General features: G+C 46.5%; 1 protein-coding gene across 1 annotated transcript in view; it reads left to right on the top strand.

Annotated features, from left to right (window-relative positions):
• Nucleotides 1–15,292, top strand: part of LOC140419733 (uncharacterized) — a 60,329-nt gene extending 45,037 nt beyond the window's left edge. The window contains exon 2 of the mRNA XM_072503668.1: nucleotides 7,506–15,292. Within this exon, the coding sequence (XP_072359769.1) occupies nucleotides 8,208–9,362 (1,155 nt within the window). The 5' untranslated portion in view covers nucleotides 7,506–8,207 and the 3' untranslated portion in view covers nucleotides 9,363–15,292. The remainder of the gene's footprint in view (nucleotides 1–7,505) is intronic.
• Nucleotides 15,293–16,659: the final 1,367 nt, after the last annotated feature.

Here is a 16,659-nt window from a genome sequence, read left to right as displayed (position 1 = left end):
TTCTCATGTCCCCAGTTTCTATCCCTTACAGGCTGAAACTGATGTCAGAAACCAAGCTTTGATTTATGAACTAATTCATAATCATCTGCCATTTCTGCTGCTAACCTCACAGTTTTAACCATCTGCTCTTCCACATGAGTTCTCACTACATCAGGAATTGAATTTTTAAACTCATCCAAAAGTATAATTTCTCTGATAGCTTCATGCCTTTGGTCTATTTTCAAAGCCCTTATCCACCTATCAAAATTACTCTGTTTGAGCCTTTCAAACTCCATGTATGTTTGACCAAATTCTTTCCTTAAATTACTAAACCTTTGTCTGTAGGCTTCAGGCACTAGTTCATATGCACCTAAGATGGATTTGTTCAGCTCCTCAAAATGACCCAGATACCTCCTCCGGTAGTGATGTAAACACTTCACAAGCCCTACCTACCAGCTTTGTTTGAATCAGTAATACCCATATGTTCTGTGGCCATTTCATTTGTTTAGCTACCTTCTCAAATGAAATGAAAAAGGCTTCTACCTCCTTCTCGTCAAACCTTGGCAATGCTTGGACATATTTAAATAGATCCCCACCAAGCCTTCGACTATGACTCTCTTTCTTACTATCCTCATCACTATCATCCAACTGTACGTTTCCCTTTACCTCTGCCAATTTTAACTGACTGTCATGTTTCATGGCCATTTTCTGAAGTTCAAACTCTCTCTCTTTATCTTTTTCACTGATCTGTATCTCCCTTTCTCTTTGTTCTGCTACAGCTATTCTTTTGTTTTCCTTTCTCCTCTCTCTTTTTCCTCTCTATCTCATTCGTATTCAAGCTGCTTTAATTCTTTCTCATGTTCCATTTGTTTAATTTGTAACTGAATTTTTGCCATTTCCAATGAGTCAGACTGTATCTCAGGCAATTTTAAATGCTTAGCCACCGCCATAATTACCTCATTTTTTCGCATGTTGTCAGGTAATGTTAACTGCAATGTTTTTGCCAACTCTAAAAGCTTGTTTTTAGTCTCTGTCCGTAAGGTACTGCGTGTGACCGTCTCCACCCCCAAAAACTTCAGAGACTCTGAAAGCGCCATTGTCCACAACAGACTCTCTACTTAAACTGAAATACCACACCTGAAAAGCAACCACAATATGCTCACCCCTCACTGTCTTTAAGTTCAGAAAGCCAACCCAATAGAATGACTTTTAACCCCCTCGAGCCCCCAATTTGTTATGGGCTAGGCTTTAGAGAGCCCCAAAGTGTATCATGGAGTTCCCCTGACCCACAACTTTGAATAAATTGTGGTTTTGGGGAACACACGGGCTTCCTCTGCAGGTGTAATACAACAGAAATCTACAGTACTTTAAAATTAATCAATGTTTATTTATGAAACCAGTTAACACTTTATAAACCCACAGTAAACATCTTAACAACTATCAACATCAATAAATCCCCAAAGAATACAGTACTCTATAGATAACGTTTAATAAATTCCCAAACAACATCCGGAAGACAAAATACCCTTTTGTCACAGAGATCAGGTTTAAATTCTCTACTGAGAGCAGTCAGCACTTTGTCATCATCCAAATGAACACTCTTTAGCTTGTAGAGAGATCCATGCACATCTGCTGGCCTTCACTGCAGCTCTTCTCTCTGAAAATGAAACTAAACACACCCTGTAGCAAACAGCCTAAAGCGAAAGTAAAAAGCAGAGCCAGAGCTCGGCTCCACCTACACTCTGACATCACTGCAGCCACTTGAGCAGACAAACATTTCTTGAAGTGACATTCCCATGACAACAGATTGATGGGTTTCTAGATATTTGTCTTTCAAAAATATTTTATTGAAGCATTTGTAATTTTCACAGTTTAAACACTATTTCTTAAAACAACCCCGCGGGACGACACACGCAAAAAACATAAGAATAACATCCCCTATTACCCCTGTCCTATTTCCTAATTACCCATATACTAAGTTCCCTGTCCTTGTCTTACACCACCATGCCTCCCATTTTCCTCCCTGCCACCCCCCCCCCCCCCCCTTGCTGCTGACATTCAATTTTCCTTGAAGAAGTCGATGAATGGCTGCCACCTCCGAGAAAACCCTGAATTGATCCTCTCAAGGCGAACTTAATCTCCAGGAGGTAGAAGGCCAGAACATTGGTCTCCCTCCCTCCCGGGCCCCCGGATCTCCCAATGCCCCAAATATTGCCAATTCTTGACTCGGAGTCACCCTCCCTTCCAGGACCTCTGACATAACATCCCAAATCCCTGCCAAAATCCCCTCAACTTCGGACACGCCCAAAAACATATGCCCATGCTGTGCCGGGCTTCCCCCACAGCGTCCGCACCTATCCTCCACTTCCTCACGAAACCTAGTCATCCGGGCCACAGTCATATGAGCCCTGTAGACCACCTTGAACTGGATCAGGCTAAGCCTGGCACACGACGAAGATGAATTGACTCTCCTCAAGGCCTTTTCCCATAGTCAGACTTTAAACTCCCCTCCCAACTCTTCCTCCCACTTCCTCTTCACCCCCCCCCCCCCACCCCCCGCCGATAGGGACTCCTTCCCACTCCATCAACTCCTTGTATATCTCTAGGACCCTCCCCAACCCCCATTTTTGACATCACCTTATCCTGTAGTCCCCTCAGGGGGAGGCGAGGAAAGCTTGGAACCTGCCTCCGGACAAAGTCCCGTACCTGTAGGTACTGAAACCCGTTCCCATCCGGCAACTCAAACCGGCAACTCGGTGACCACACTGGTCCAATCCCATGTGCTGTCTTCATTGCCCCCACACCGTCAGGGCTGCAACCACCACTGGGCTTGTGGAGTACCGAGCCGGCGAGAACGGCAGGGGCATCGTTAATAAAGCCTCCAAACACGTACCCTTACAGGATGCCGCCTCTACTCGCTCCCAAACCGACCCCTCCCCCACTCCCCACTTCCTGACCATCGATATGTTGGCCGCCCAGTAATAATTGATGAAGCTCGGGAGGGCCAAGCCCCCCTCCCGGCGGCCCCGTTCCAGGGCTGCCTGCTTCATCCTCGGGGTTTTACCAGCCCACACAAAACCCGAGATCGCCGCATTCATTTTCCTAAAAAAGGTCTTCGGGACAAAAATCAGGAGACATTGAACAAAAAACAGCAGCCTCGGAGGACTGACATCTTCACCGTCTGCACCCTCCCCGCCAGTGTCCGCGGGAACATGTCCCACCTGCGGAAATCCCTTTTCATCTGATCGACTGCTTTGCCCAAATTTATCTTGTGGAGCTGTCCCCAATCCTGAGCCACCTGAATCCACAGATACCTGAAGCTCCTCCCTACTTTAAAAGGTAACTCCCTCAGTCTCCTTTCCTGCCCCCGTGCCTGAATCGCAAACACCTCGCTCTTTCCCATATTTAACTTGTAGCCTGGAAACTGCCCAAATTCTTCCAGCGTCTCCATGATTCCAGCCATCCCCCCCAACGGGTCTGTGATATAAAGCAGTAAATCGTCCGTGTAGAGCGAGACCCTATGCTCCAACCCCCCTCTCACTATCCCCCCGCCAGACATTTGATGACCCATGGGCCATAGCCAAGGGCTCTATGGCCAAGACAAACAGTGGGGAGAGCAGGCATCCTTGGCTTGTCCCCCTACAGAGACTAAAATATTCTGACCGGACCCAGTTGGTTCTTACATTTGCCACCGGAGCCTGGTCTAGCAACTGGACCCAATCCACAAATCCCTGCCCAAACCCAAACCTGCTGAGAATATCCCAAAGCTACTTCCACTCCACCCAGTCAAAGGCCTTTTCTACATCCATAGCTACTATCACCTCAACCTCGCGCCCCTGCGTTGGCAGCATTATAACATTTAAAAGCCATCTAATGTTGGATGTCAGGTGCCTGCCCTTCACAAATCCCGTCTGGTCCTCCCCGATTACCTCTGGGACACAGTCCTCTATACGTGTGGCCAAGATCTTTGCCAGCAATTTAGTGTCTACGTTCAAAAGGGAGATCGGCCTGTACAATCCACAGCTCTCTGGGTCCTTATCTCGCTTCAGGGTGAGAGAGATCAATGCCTGTGATAACATTGATGTGGAGATGCCGGCGTTGGACTGGGGCGTAAGACAGTAAGAAGTCTTACAACACCAGGTTAAAGTCCAACAGGTTTGTTTCGATATCACCAGCTTTCGGAGCGCTGCTCCTTCCTCAGGTGAATGAAGAGGTATGTTCCAGAAACATATATATAGACAGATTCAAAGATGCCAGACAATGCTTGGAATACGAGCATTAGCAGGTGATTAAATCTTTACAGATCCAGAGATGGGGTAACCCCAGGTTAAAGAGGTGTGAATTGTGTCAAGCCAGGACAGTTGGTAGGATTTCGCAGGCCAGATGGTGGGGGATGAATGTAATGTGACATGAATCCCAGATCCCGGTTGAGGCCGCACTCATGTGTGCGGAACTTGCCTCTAAGTTTCTGCTCGGTGATTCTGCATTGTCGCGCGTCTTTGAAGGCTGCCTTGGAGAACGCTTACCCGGAGGTCAGAGGCTGAATGCCCTTGACTGCTAAAGTGTTCCCCGACTGGAAGGGAACATTCCTGTCTGGTGATTGTCGCGCAATGTCTGTTCATTCGTTGTCGCAGCGTCTGCATGGTCTCACCAATGTACCACGCTTCAGGACATCCTTTCCTGCAGCGTATGAGGTAGACAACATTGGCCGAGTCGCACGAGTATGTACCGCGTACCTGGTGGGTGGTGTTCTCACGTGTAATGGTGGTATCCATGTCGATGATCTGGCACGTCTTGCAGAGATTGCCATGACAGGGTTGTGTGGTGTCGTGGTCACTGTTCTGAAGGCTGGGTAGTTTGCTGCAAACAATGGTTTATTTGAGGTTGCGCGGTTGTTTGAAGGCAAGTAGTGGTGGTGTGGGAATGACCTTTGCAAGATGTTCATCTTCATCGATGATGTGTTGAAGGCTGTGAAGAAGATGTCGTAGTTTCTCCGCTCTGGGAAAGTACTGGACGACGAAGGGTATTCTGTCGGTTGTGTCCCATGTTTGTCTTCTGAGGAGGTCGGTGCGGTTTTTTGCTGTGGCGCGTTGGAACTGTCGATCGATGAGTCAAGCGCCATATCCCATTCGTACGAGGGTATCTTTCAATTTCTGTAGATGTCTGTTATGCGCCTCCTCGTCTGAGCAGATCCTGTGTATAAGGAGAGCTTGTCCATAGGGGATGGCTTCTTGAATGTGTTTAGGGTGGAAACTGGAGAAGTGTAGCATCGTGAGGTTATCCGTGGGTTTGCGGTAAAGCGAAGTGCTGAGGTGACCGTCCTTGATGGAGAAGAGTGTGTCCAAGAATGCAACTGATTTTGGAGAGTAGTCCATGGTGAGTCTGATGGTTGGATGGAACTTATTGATGTAATCGTGTAGTCGTTTCAGTGATTCTTCGCCGTGGGTACAAAGGAACCCAAAGGGTCCAAAGCGCTCCGAAAGCTAGTGATATCGAAACAGACCTGTTGGACTTTAACCTGGTGTTGTAAGACTTCTTACTGTGATAACATTGGGGGAGCACTCCCAGCTCCTTAGACTCGTTAAAGGCCTTAACCGGGAGCGGCCCCAGTAACCCAGAAAACTTTTTATAAAATTCCGCTAGGTATCCATCCGGTCCCGGGGCCTTACCCGATTGTATCGCCCCCGACCCATCTATCACCTCCCTGAGCCTAATTGGGCCCCCAGGCCTTCAACCAGCTCCTCATCTACCTTCGGAACTCTAACCCCCCCAAAAAAATTGCTTCATACCCTTCTCCCCGGCTGGGGGTTCCGATTTATAAAGTCGACTATAGAATTTGCGAAACATATCATTTATCGCCCCCGGGTCCGTCACTACTTTCCCCCCTCATGTCCTTTACTTTCCCAATTTCTCTTGCCGCCTCCTGTTTCCTCAGCTGATGTGCGAACATCCTACTAGCTTTCTCCCCATATTCGTATATTGCCCCTTTCACCCTCCTCAGCTGCCCCTCTGCCTTACCTGTGGACAGGAGCCCAAATTCCATTTGGAGACTCTGACGCTCCTTCAGGAGCTCCTCATCCGGAGACTCCGTATATCTCCTGTCCACCTGTGATTTCACCGACCAGCCTGTCCAACTCCGACCGTTCAATCTTCTGTCTGTGGGTCCGAATCGAGATAAATTCCCCTCTGATAACCGTCTTCAATGCTTCCCAAACCACCCCTGCCACGGTCTCTCCTGTGTCGTTGCTCTTTATGTACCCCCGAATGGCCTCCCTCACTCGCTCACAGATCGCATCCTCCACTAACAGCCCTACGTCTAACCTCCACTGCAGATGCTGGGTCTTTCCTGTGCCGACCCATAGGTCTATCCAGTGTGGAGCGTGATCCGACACCACGACTGCTGAGTATTCAGTGCCCTCCACCCCCGCCAACAGCGTTTTGTCAAGTACGAAAAAGTCTATCCTGGAATACACCTTGTGCACATGGGACTAGAATGAATGCTCCTTACTCCTTGGCATCCCGAATCTCCATGGATCCACCTCCCCCTCCCTATGCGCTCCATAAATCCCCGCAACTCTTTCGCCATTGCTGATACTTTTCCCGACCTGGAACTCGACCGGTCTCGTGTCGGATCCAGAACCGTGTTAAAATCCCCCCCCCCCCCCCCCCCCCCCCCCCCACCCCCCACCCATAATCAGCCGGTGCGAGTCGAGGTCTGGAATCTTCCCCAGCACCCTCCTGACAAACACAACATTATCCCAGTTTGGGGCGTCTATATTGACCAACACCACAGCCATTCCCTCCAGCTTCCCATTAACTATAATAAATCTAGCCCCTGGGTCTGGCTGTACCTTCCGCACCTCGAATGCCACCTTTTATCAACCAGAATTGATACCCCCCTTGTTTTAAAGTCCAATCCCGAATGGAACACCTGTCCGACCCATCCCTTTTTCAGTCTAACTTGGTCTCCCAGCTTCAAGTGCATCTCTTGCAACATGGCCACGTCCGCCTTCAGCTGTCTCAGGTGTGCGAACACACGGGCTCTTTTGACCGGCCCATGCAGTCCACGAACATTCCACGTGACCAGCGTGGGCCTGGGGGGGTGGGGGTGGAGGGGGGGGGGGCAGCCTACCCCACTCCCCTGTCCATCAGCCAGGTTTCTAGATATTGAAGATGCCGAGGGATATGGGGGATAGTGTGGGAAAACGGTTCTGAGGTAGATCAGCCAATGATCCCATCGAATGGTTCAGCAGGCTCGATGGGCCGAACGGTAGACTGCAGCTCATATTTGTTGAGATCTCCTGTACAGGAAGCTGTGAGCTTGGATCTGTCAATCGGCCTGAATCAGCTCCTTCAGGAGAATAGGGAGGGTGAATATTAGATACAGCAGAGTGAGAATGGAGGAAGAGTGTGTGGGATGGAGATTTACAGCTATCGTGGAATAATGTTCCACAGAAACTAGAATTGTCTGTTCTGTGTTTCTATCCTGTACTGACAGTGATGAATTTTGTATAATGTTTTCACAGGATATTTGACGAGGAGGAATTACAGACAGAAATCTCAAATGTCACGTCTCGATCTGACAGAGTCACTCGATTCCTTGGAACCTGAATATAGAACATAGAAATAGAACATAGAACATACAGTGCAGAAGGCCATTTGGCCCATCGAATCTGCACCGACCCACTTAAGCCCTCACTTCCACCCTATCCCCGTAACCCAATAACCCCTCCTAACCTTCTTGGACACTAAGAGCAATTTAGCGTGGCCAATTCACCTAACCTGCATGTCTTTGGACTGTGGAAGGAATTCGGAGCACCCGGAGAAAACCCACACAGACACGGGGAGAACATGCAGATTCCGCACAGACAGTGACCCAAGCCGGGAATCGAACCTGGGACCCTGGCGCTGTGAAGCCACAGTGCTATCCACTTGTGCTACTGTGCTGCCCTATCATCAGCCTTTGAATCTAGGACAAATCTTTGCCCAAACTGTCAGCGAAAGATTTCAAACACCAGTGTGACTGGAAAATCACCGAGACCCACACAACACACACCCGAGTGATGGGAGTGTTCCAGTGAACTGACTGTGGAAGGAGCTTTAACCAGTTACACAGCCTGAAAAAACATCACACCATTCACAGTGAGGAGAGACAGTGCACATGGTCTGTCTGTGGACGAGGCTTCAACTGATTGTCCAACCTGGAGAGACACAAGGAGACCCAAAACATGGAGAAACCGTGGAAATGTGGGGACTGTGGGAAGGGATACAGCGCCCCATCTAAGCTGGAGATTCATCGACGCATTCACACTGGGGAGAGGCCATTTGCTTGCTCTGTGTGTGGGAAGGGATTTGGTAATTTGTCCCACCTACTGAGACACCAGCGCGTTCACACTGGGGAGAGGCCAATCACCTGCTCTCAGTGTGGGAAAGGATTTTCTCAGTTATCCATCCTGCACTCACACCAGCGAGTTCACACTGGGGAGAGGCCATTCATCTGCTCTCAGTGTGGGAAGGGATTTGGTAATTCGTCCCACCTACTGAGACACCAGCGAATTCACACTGGGGAGAGGCCATTCACCTGTTCTCAGTGTGGGAAAGGATTTTCTCAGTTATCCATCCTGCACTCACACCAGCGAGTTCACACTGGGGAGAGGCCATTCATCTGCTCTCAGTGTGGGAAGGGATTCACTCGGTTATTTCACCTGCACACACACCAGCGAGTTCACACTGGGGAGAGGCCATTCACCTGCTCTCAGTGTGGGAAGGGATTCACACAGTTATCCATCCTGCAGAATCACCAGCAAGTTCACGCTGGGGAGAGGCCATTCACCTGCTCTCAGTGTGGGAAGGGATTCACTCGCTTATTTCACCTGCACTCACACCAGCGAGTTCACACTGGGGAGAGGCCATTCACCTGCTCTCAGTGTGGGAAGGGATTCACTTGGTTATCCACCCTGCAGTCACACCAGCAAATTCACACTGGGGAGAGGCCGTTCGCCTGCTCTCAATGTGGGAAAGGATTTACTCAAGTATCCAACCTGCGGAGACATCAGCGAGTTCACACTGGGGAGAGGCCATTCATCTGCTCTCAGTGCGGGAAGGGATTCACTCGGTTATCTATCCTGCAGACACACCAGCGAGTTCACACTGGGGAGAGGCCGTTCACCTGCTCTCAGTGTGGGAAGGGATTTATTGATTCATCCACTCTGCGCAAACACCAGCGAGTTCACACTGGGGAGAGGCCATTCACCTGCTCTCAGTGCGGGAAGGGATTCACTCGGTTATCTATCCTGCGCAAACACCAGCGAGTTCACACTGGGGAGAAGCCGTCCACCTCTCAATGTGAGACGGGATTGCATGTTTCATCGCAACTGCTGTGACAGCAACAATTTCACAACCGATTACAGGGGTTGGATTCTGCTGTTATTGTTTCTGCTCTATACTCAGGACTGCATTTTGTTCATTCTGACAGGTGGTCAGTGGGGATGGTCGGAGGGTTTCTTTCTACTGGACTGGCTGGTCTCACCACTTTGCCTCCAGTGGGTTGATGCTCTTTGAGCTTTGTTGCGAATACCTAGCTTCAAATTGCACAAGGATCACAGAGTGAAAGGGTGTTTGGAAGTTTGAAGATATTTAGTTTTCATTTCTGTTTGGAACCCCACAAAGCATGCCACGTTGCTATGGAGATGGGCCACGTTGCCATGGAGATGGGCCCTGGAGGTTACATGGTTCTTTTGTTTACTTTATCTGGGTGTTCCATACATAAGAAAACTATCAGGGTATGAGGGGCAAGTTGTCTGAGGTGGACTGGGAAACTGATTGGTACAAGGAATACCTAATATTTAAGGAATTATTTTTTATTTATCAGAGGGTCGGTCAGCTCAGTTGGTAGGACGACTGGTTCGTGATGCAGAGCAAGGCCAACAATGAGGATTCAACTCCCGTACTGGCTGAGTTTATTCATGAAGGCCCCGCCTTCTCAACCAGGCCCCTCGCCTGTCAAAGACGAGGGCAGCCTATCGTCCTCTGGGATTTTTGTGACTTTTATTTCACATATATACAACAAATATAGATTCCTTTAAGGAACAAAAATCCAACAGGAAAAATGATGCAACCTTGGCTAACAAGAAAGGTTAAAGATCCCATTAGATCAATGGAAGAGGCTCATAACGTGGTCAAAATAGTAGTAAACCTGAGGATTGGGAACTTATTTTAGAATTCAGCAAAGGAGGATCAAGAAACTGATAAAGAGCAATAGAATATGAGAGTAAACTGGGGAGAAACATAAAACCGACTGGAAAAGCTTCTACAGGAATGTGAAAAGGAAAAGATTAGCAAAGACCAATGTGGGTCCATTCCAGGCAGAGACAGGAGAGTTTATAATGGGGAGTAAGGAAATGGCAGAGAAACTAAGCAATGTGTGTCTGTCTTCACGGAGGAAGATGCAAAAAATTCCCCAAAACACTAGAAACCCAAGGTGTTTGTGAGCATGAGAGACAGAAAGAGATGAGAATTAGTGAAAAAGTAGACTGGAGAAATTAATGGGGTTGCAAGTGAATAAATCCCCAAAAGCTGATGATCCACATCCCAGAGTGTTGAACGAGGTGGCTGTAGAGATCTCTATTCCTCATTCTAAATTCTCTTGACTCTATCTGGAACGGAGAAATGTTTCCTTTTTATGCACCTATAGAAACGTTTACAGTCCATTTTTATGTATTTTGCTAGTTCACATTCATATTCTATTCTCCCTCACTTTCTCAGTGTCTTGGACCTCTGCTGTATTCTAAAATTCTCCTAATCCTCAGGTTTATTCCTATTTCTGATAACTTTATCGGCCTTTTCTTACAATCTTATATAAAACTTCAGTTCCTCTGGTAGTCACGGTTCTCTTGACGTTTTGGGGTTCTTCAGCCTTGAAGGAATGTAAACTGTGTAATAATTCTTGAAAGTCTCTCCATTGCCTGTGAACAGTCACATCTTCTAATGTATTTACCCCAATCCACCTCAGCGAATTTATCCCTTCTACCTTCATAATTTCCTTCAAACTTAATACCCTGGCTTCAGATTGGAATACCTCATATTCAATATTCTGGTCACTCATCCCCAAAGGTTGTTTTACAGCACGATTATCAATTAGCCCTTTATCGTTGCAAAATAATAGATCAACAAGAGCCTGTTCTCTGGTTGGTTCCTCAACTTACTGCTCTGGATAACTGTCCCAAACACACTCCAAAAACTTGTCCTCCACAGCATCAGTGGCCATTAGATTTATCCAGTCTTTGTGCTGATTGAAGAAACCCATTACTGTTTTACCCATGCTACATGCTTTTCTTTTTTTTTTAAATTTAGAGTACCCAATTATTTTTTCCAATTAAGGGGCAATTTAGCATGGCCAATCCTGCACATCTTTTGGGTTGTGGGGGCGAAACCCACGCAGACACGCTACATGCTTTTCTAATCTCCTGATTAATACCATGTTCCACACTACCACTATTGTTAAGAACAGCTCTTCCCAATGTTTCCTGGCCCATGCTGTTTCTTGGCTCATATTCCACGCTTTGTATTCCTGATCTGAGATCCACCCTTACTAATGTTCTGATGCCGTCCCTTATTATCTGAACAACACCACCTCCTTTTCCTTTTTGCCTGCATCATCAGCAAACTGACCCTACCTTTGGTCCCGTCATCAAAGGCATTGATATAAATTGTAAATCGTTGAGGCTCCAGCACTGATCCCTGTGACACACCACTCATTACATCTTGCCAAACAGAAAATGGCCTATTTATGCCTACTCTTGGTTTTCTAGCAGCTAGCTAATCTTTCCCTGAGAATCACAGTTCTGGGATTAAAGGCTGCCAGACGGCGAAAAGGAAAGAACCATAGAAAACATCCTATCTGGCTGCATCACAGCCTGGTATGGCAACTGCTTGTCCCAAGACCGCAAGAAACTTCAGAAAGTCGTGAACACAGCCTCGTCCATCACACAAACCTGCCTCCCATCCATTGACTCCATCTACACTTCTTGCTGGGGAAAGTGGGCAGCATAATCAAAGACGCCTCCTACCCGACTTACTCACTCTTCCAACTTCTTCCATCAGGCAAAAGTCTGAGAACACGCATGGACAGATTCAAAAACAGCTTTTTCCCCACTGCTACCAGACTCCTAAACGACCCTCATGTGGACTGACCTGATTAATACTACATTACTGTATGCTTCACCCAATGCAGGTGTCTACGTATTTACATTGTGTACCTTGTGTTGCCCTATTATGTATTTTCTTTCTTTCCGTGTACTAAATGACTAGGGGCTGGTTTAGCACAGGGCTAAATCGCTGGCTTTGAAAGCAGACCAAGGCATTTCAGCAGCACGGTTCTATTCCCGTACCAGCCTTCCCGACCAGGTGCCGGAATGTGGCGACTAGGGGCTTTTCATAGTAACTTCATTTGAAGCCTACTTGTGACAAGAAACAATTTTCATTTCATTTAATTTCATGATCTGATTGAGCTGCTCGCAGAAATATACTTTTCACTGTAACTCGGTACACGTGATAATAAACAAATCCAAAGTAAATCCTCGGGAATTAATCATCTCTTTGGACAGGTTCTGAGATAATTAAGTTTCAACTTCTCGAGCAGAGTAACTATAATCGTGGAGTGTGACTTTAGATTGTGTAACTTTGGTACGGTAGCACAGTGGCTGGCACGGTCCCAGGTTCAATTCCCACGTGGGTCACTGTTGTGCAGAGTCTGCACATTATCCCCGTGTCTACATGGGTTTCCTCCGAATGCTCCGGTTTCCTCCCACAAGTCCTGAAGGATGTGCTTGTTATGCGAATTGGACATCCTGAATTCTCCCTCTGTGTACCCGAACATGCGCCGGACTGTGGCGACGAGGGGATTTTCACAGTAACTTCATTGTACACCCCAGTCCAACGCCAGCATCTCCACATCATATATAGACAAAGTCAAATATGCAAGTCTATATATATGTGTTTCTGGAACCTACCTCTTCATTCATCTGAGGAAGGAACAGTGCTCCGAAAGCTAGTGTTTGAAACAAACATGTTGGACTTTAACCTGGTGTTGTAAGACTTCTTACTGTACTCACCCCAGTCCAACGCCAGCATCTCCACATCATAAATAATTATGGTAATTGCACTAATTCATTTGATTACTTTTTAAAATGTCACTGAGGGATGGGACAGTGCCACAGTGGTTAGCACTGTTTCCTCACAGCGCCAGGTACCTGGATTTGATTCTGACATTGGTTGACTGCCTGGATTTTTAACTTTCACCCCGTGTCTGCGTGGGCTTCCTCCCGGTGCTCTGGCTTCTTCCGACAAGCATGTGCAGGTTATGTGGGATTACAGGGATAGGGCAAGTAGGGTGCTCTTTCAGAGGATCGGTGCTGATTTGATTGGTCGATTGGCCTCCTTCTGCACTGAAGGAATTCTATGGTTCTAAGACTCCATTTGTGAACAAAATATTCATCGATAATTTGGTTTTCTGGAATTCTGATTAGTCATCTCAGATTGAATCAGGTCATCAGAAATAGGAACAGGAGTCGGTTATTCAGCCCATATTCTAACCATGAGAGGATATTTTGATGCAAGAGGGATTTTCTGATGCATCAACACCAGGATGTGTAAAGAAATGCGAAAGGTGCTGTGAGTCTTTGCTGCATCATCAACAGATCAATAGTCAAGGATTGCTTCTTGAGATTGGAAGGTAGCACATTCCAAATCAGAGACAGGGAATGACAGGCCCCTCAAACACAGAGAAGATGCTTGTGGTGCCTTATAGATTCTGTTTCTGATCACTGGGGTAGAGAGGAGCCATTAGAGATTCTCAAAATGGCTTCTGAAAAACAAGGTCACGTCTTAATAATGATAAAAATAATTATTGTCACAAGTAGCCTTATATTTACACTGTAATTAACTGACTGTGAAAAGCACCTAGTGAAACAGCACCTCTTTCGGGGCTTGTGGGAGGAAACGAGAGCGCCCGGAGGAAACCCACGCAGACACAGGTAGAACGTGCAGACTCCACATAGACAGTGACCCAAGCCGGGAATCGAACCTGGGACCCTGGCGCTGAGAAACAACAGTGCTAACCACTGTGCTACTGTGCCGCCCAAAGTGAACAATTGGTATTTAATCCAAAAACTCTGCTGAGAAAAGTGACATGTTCTAATTACTGAGTGAAAGTAAATCTTTCAGTCTGTATTGCAATTCATTTGTACAATTGTAAAAGGCAGTGAAAGGTTGGATTCTCTGAAGTTAAACTTCAGCCTTAACATTGTGCATTGGATTTCACAAGCTTTTGGATGTCCCACCCTCTTTAAGGCCTTTCAGTGTAAGTAGGTTGAAGCTTTGGGTTACCTGTGAAAGCTGATCGTTTTACTTTTATTTTATTTGAGTTACTTGGAAAAGTGCCTGAAGAGGGGGAAAAAACAAATTTGGGCAAAGCTGAAAAAGTTGCCAAAAGAATTGAGAAAACAAAGTCTAAAATGATTCATTTCATATCTGAAAATAAAGTTACATAAAGTCAACACAGTTGTGCACATTTTGGAATGTTTGTTCCAACACCTTTGAGAGTGGAGAATTTAACCCTTTCCACTGACAGCACGGTGACAATTTGAACTGAAGATTTCGCCTTTTCAAGATCTGGCTTCATCCCATTTGGTATCTTTCAAGACAAAGTGTTTAAGAATGAAAAATAGCGGAGTTATCTCCAAACTGATTGCAAATTCCTGTCCTGTTTCTGATCTACAATTATATCGCAAATTAAAATAAAAATCGCTTATTATTGTCTCAAGTAGGCTTCAAATGAAGTTGAGGTTATCCCTATCTCTGGATCTGTAAAGACTTAATTACCTGCAAATGCTCACATACAAAGCATTGTCTTCCATCTTTGACTTTGTCTGGACTTGTATGTTTCTGGAACATACCTCTTCATTCACCTGAGGATGGAACAGTGCTCCGAAAGCTCGTGTTTGAAACAAACCCACTGGACTTTAACCTGGTGTTGTAAGACTTCTTACTTTGTCTATATATATGTTTGTGGAACCTACCTCTTCATTCACCTGAGGAAGGAGAAGTGCTCCGAAAACAAGTGATTCGAAACACACCTGTTGGACTATAACCTGGTGTTGTAAGACTTCTTTTTTTTTCTAAATTTAGAGGACCCAATTCATTTTTACCAATTAAGGGGCAATTTAGTGTGGCCAATCCACCTAGCCTGCACATCTTTGGGTTGTGGGGGCAAAACCCACACAAACACGAGGAGAATATGCAAACTCCACACGGACAGTGACCCAGAGCCGGGATCGAACCTGCGACCTTGGCGCCGTGAGGCAGCAGGGCTAACCCACTGCGCCACCATGCTGCCCATGTTGTAAGACTTCTTACCATAATCATTTATGATGTGGAGATGCGGGCGTTAGACTGGGGTGAGCACAGTAAGAAGTCTTACAACACCAGGTTAAAGTCCAACAGGTTTGTTTCAAATCACTAGCTTTCAGAGCGCTGCTCCTTCCTCATGTGAATGAAAAGACAACTTGAGACGATTCACACCTCTTTAACCTGGGGTTACCCCTATCTCTGGATCTGTAAAGACTTAATTACCTGCAAATGCTCACATACAAAGCATTGTCTGCCATCTTTGACTTTGTTTATATATATGTTTCTGGAACATACCTCTTCATTCACCTGAGGAAGGAGCAGTGCTCCGAAAGCTCGTGTTTGAAACAAACCCACTGGACTTTAACCTGGTGTTGTAAGACTTCTTACTTTGTCTATATATATGTTTGTGGAACCTACCTCTTCATTCACCTGAGGAAGGAGCAGTGCTCCGAAAACTAGTGATTCGAAACACACCTGTTGGACTATAACCTGGTGTTGTAAGACTTCTTTTTTTTCCTAAATTTAGAGGACCCAATTCAATTTTACCAATTAAGGGGCAATTTAGTGTGGCCAATCCACCTAGCCTGCACATCTTTGGGTTGTGGGGGCAAAACCCACACAAACACGAGGAGAATGTGCAAACTCCACACGGACAGTGACCCAGAGCCGGGATCGAACCTGGGACCTTGGCGCCGTGAGGCAGCAGGGCTAACCCACTGCGCCACCATGCTGCCCATGTTGTAAGACTTCTTACTATAATCATTTATGATGTGGAGATGCAGGCGTTAGACTGGGGTGAGCACAGTAAGAAGTCTTACAACACCAAGGCAAAGTAATGGAAAGGGTACTGAAGGATAGGATTTCTGAGCATCTGGAAAGACACTGCTTGATTAGGGATAGTCAGCACGGATTTGTGAGGGGTAGGTCTTGCCTTACAAATCTTATTGAATTCTTTGAGGAGGTGACCAAGCATGTGGATGAAGGTAAAGCAGTGGATGTAGTGTACATGGATTTTAGTAAGGCATTTGATAAAGTTCCCCATGGTAGGCTTATGCAGAAAGTAAGGAGGCATGGGATAGTGGGAAATTTGGCCAGTTGGATAACGAACTGGTTAACCGATAGAAGTCAGAGAGTGGTGGTGGATGGCAAATATTCAGCCTGAATCCCAGTTACCAGTGGCGTACCGCAGGGATCAGTTCTGGGTCCTCTGCTGTTTGTGATTTTCATTAATGACTTGGATGAGGGAGTTGAAGGGTGGGTCAGTAAATTTGC

This window comes from Scyliorhinus torazame, chromosome 5 (genome assembly GCF_047496885.1).
Source record: "Scyliorhinus torazame isolate Kashiwa2021f chromosome 5, sScyTor2.1, whole genome shotgun sequence".
NCBI classification, from domain to species: Eukaryota; Metazoa; Chordata; class Chondrichthyes; order Carcharhiniformes; family Scyliorhinidae; genus Scyliorhinus; species Scyliorhinus torazame.
This window is presented reverse-complemented; position numbering and strand designations above follow the sequence as displayed.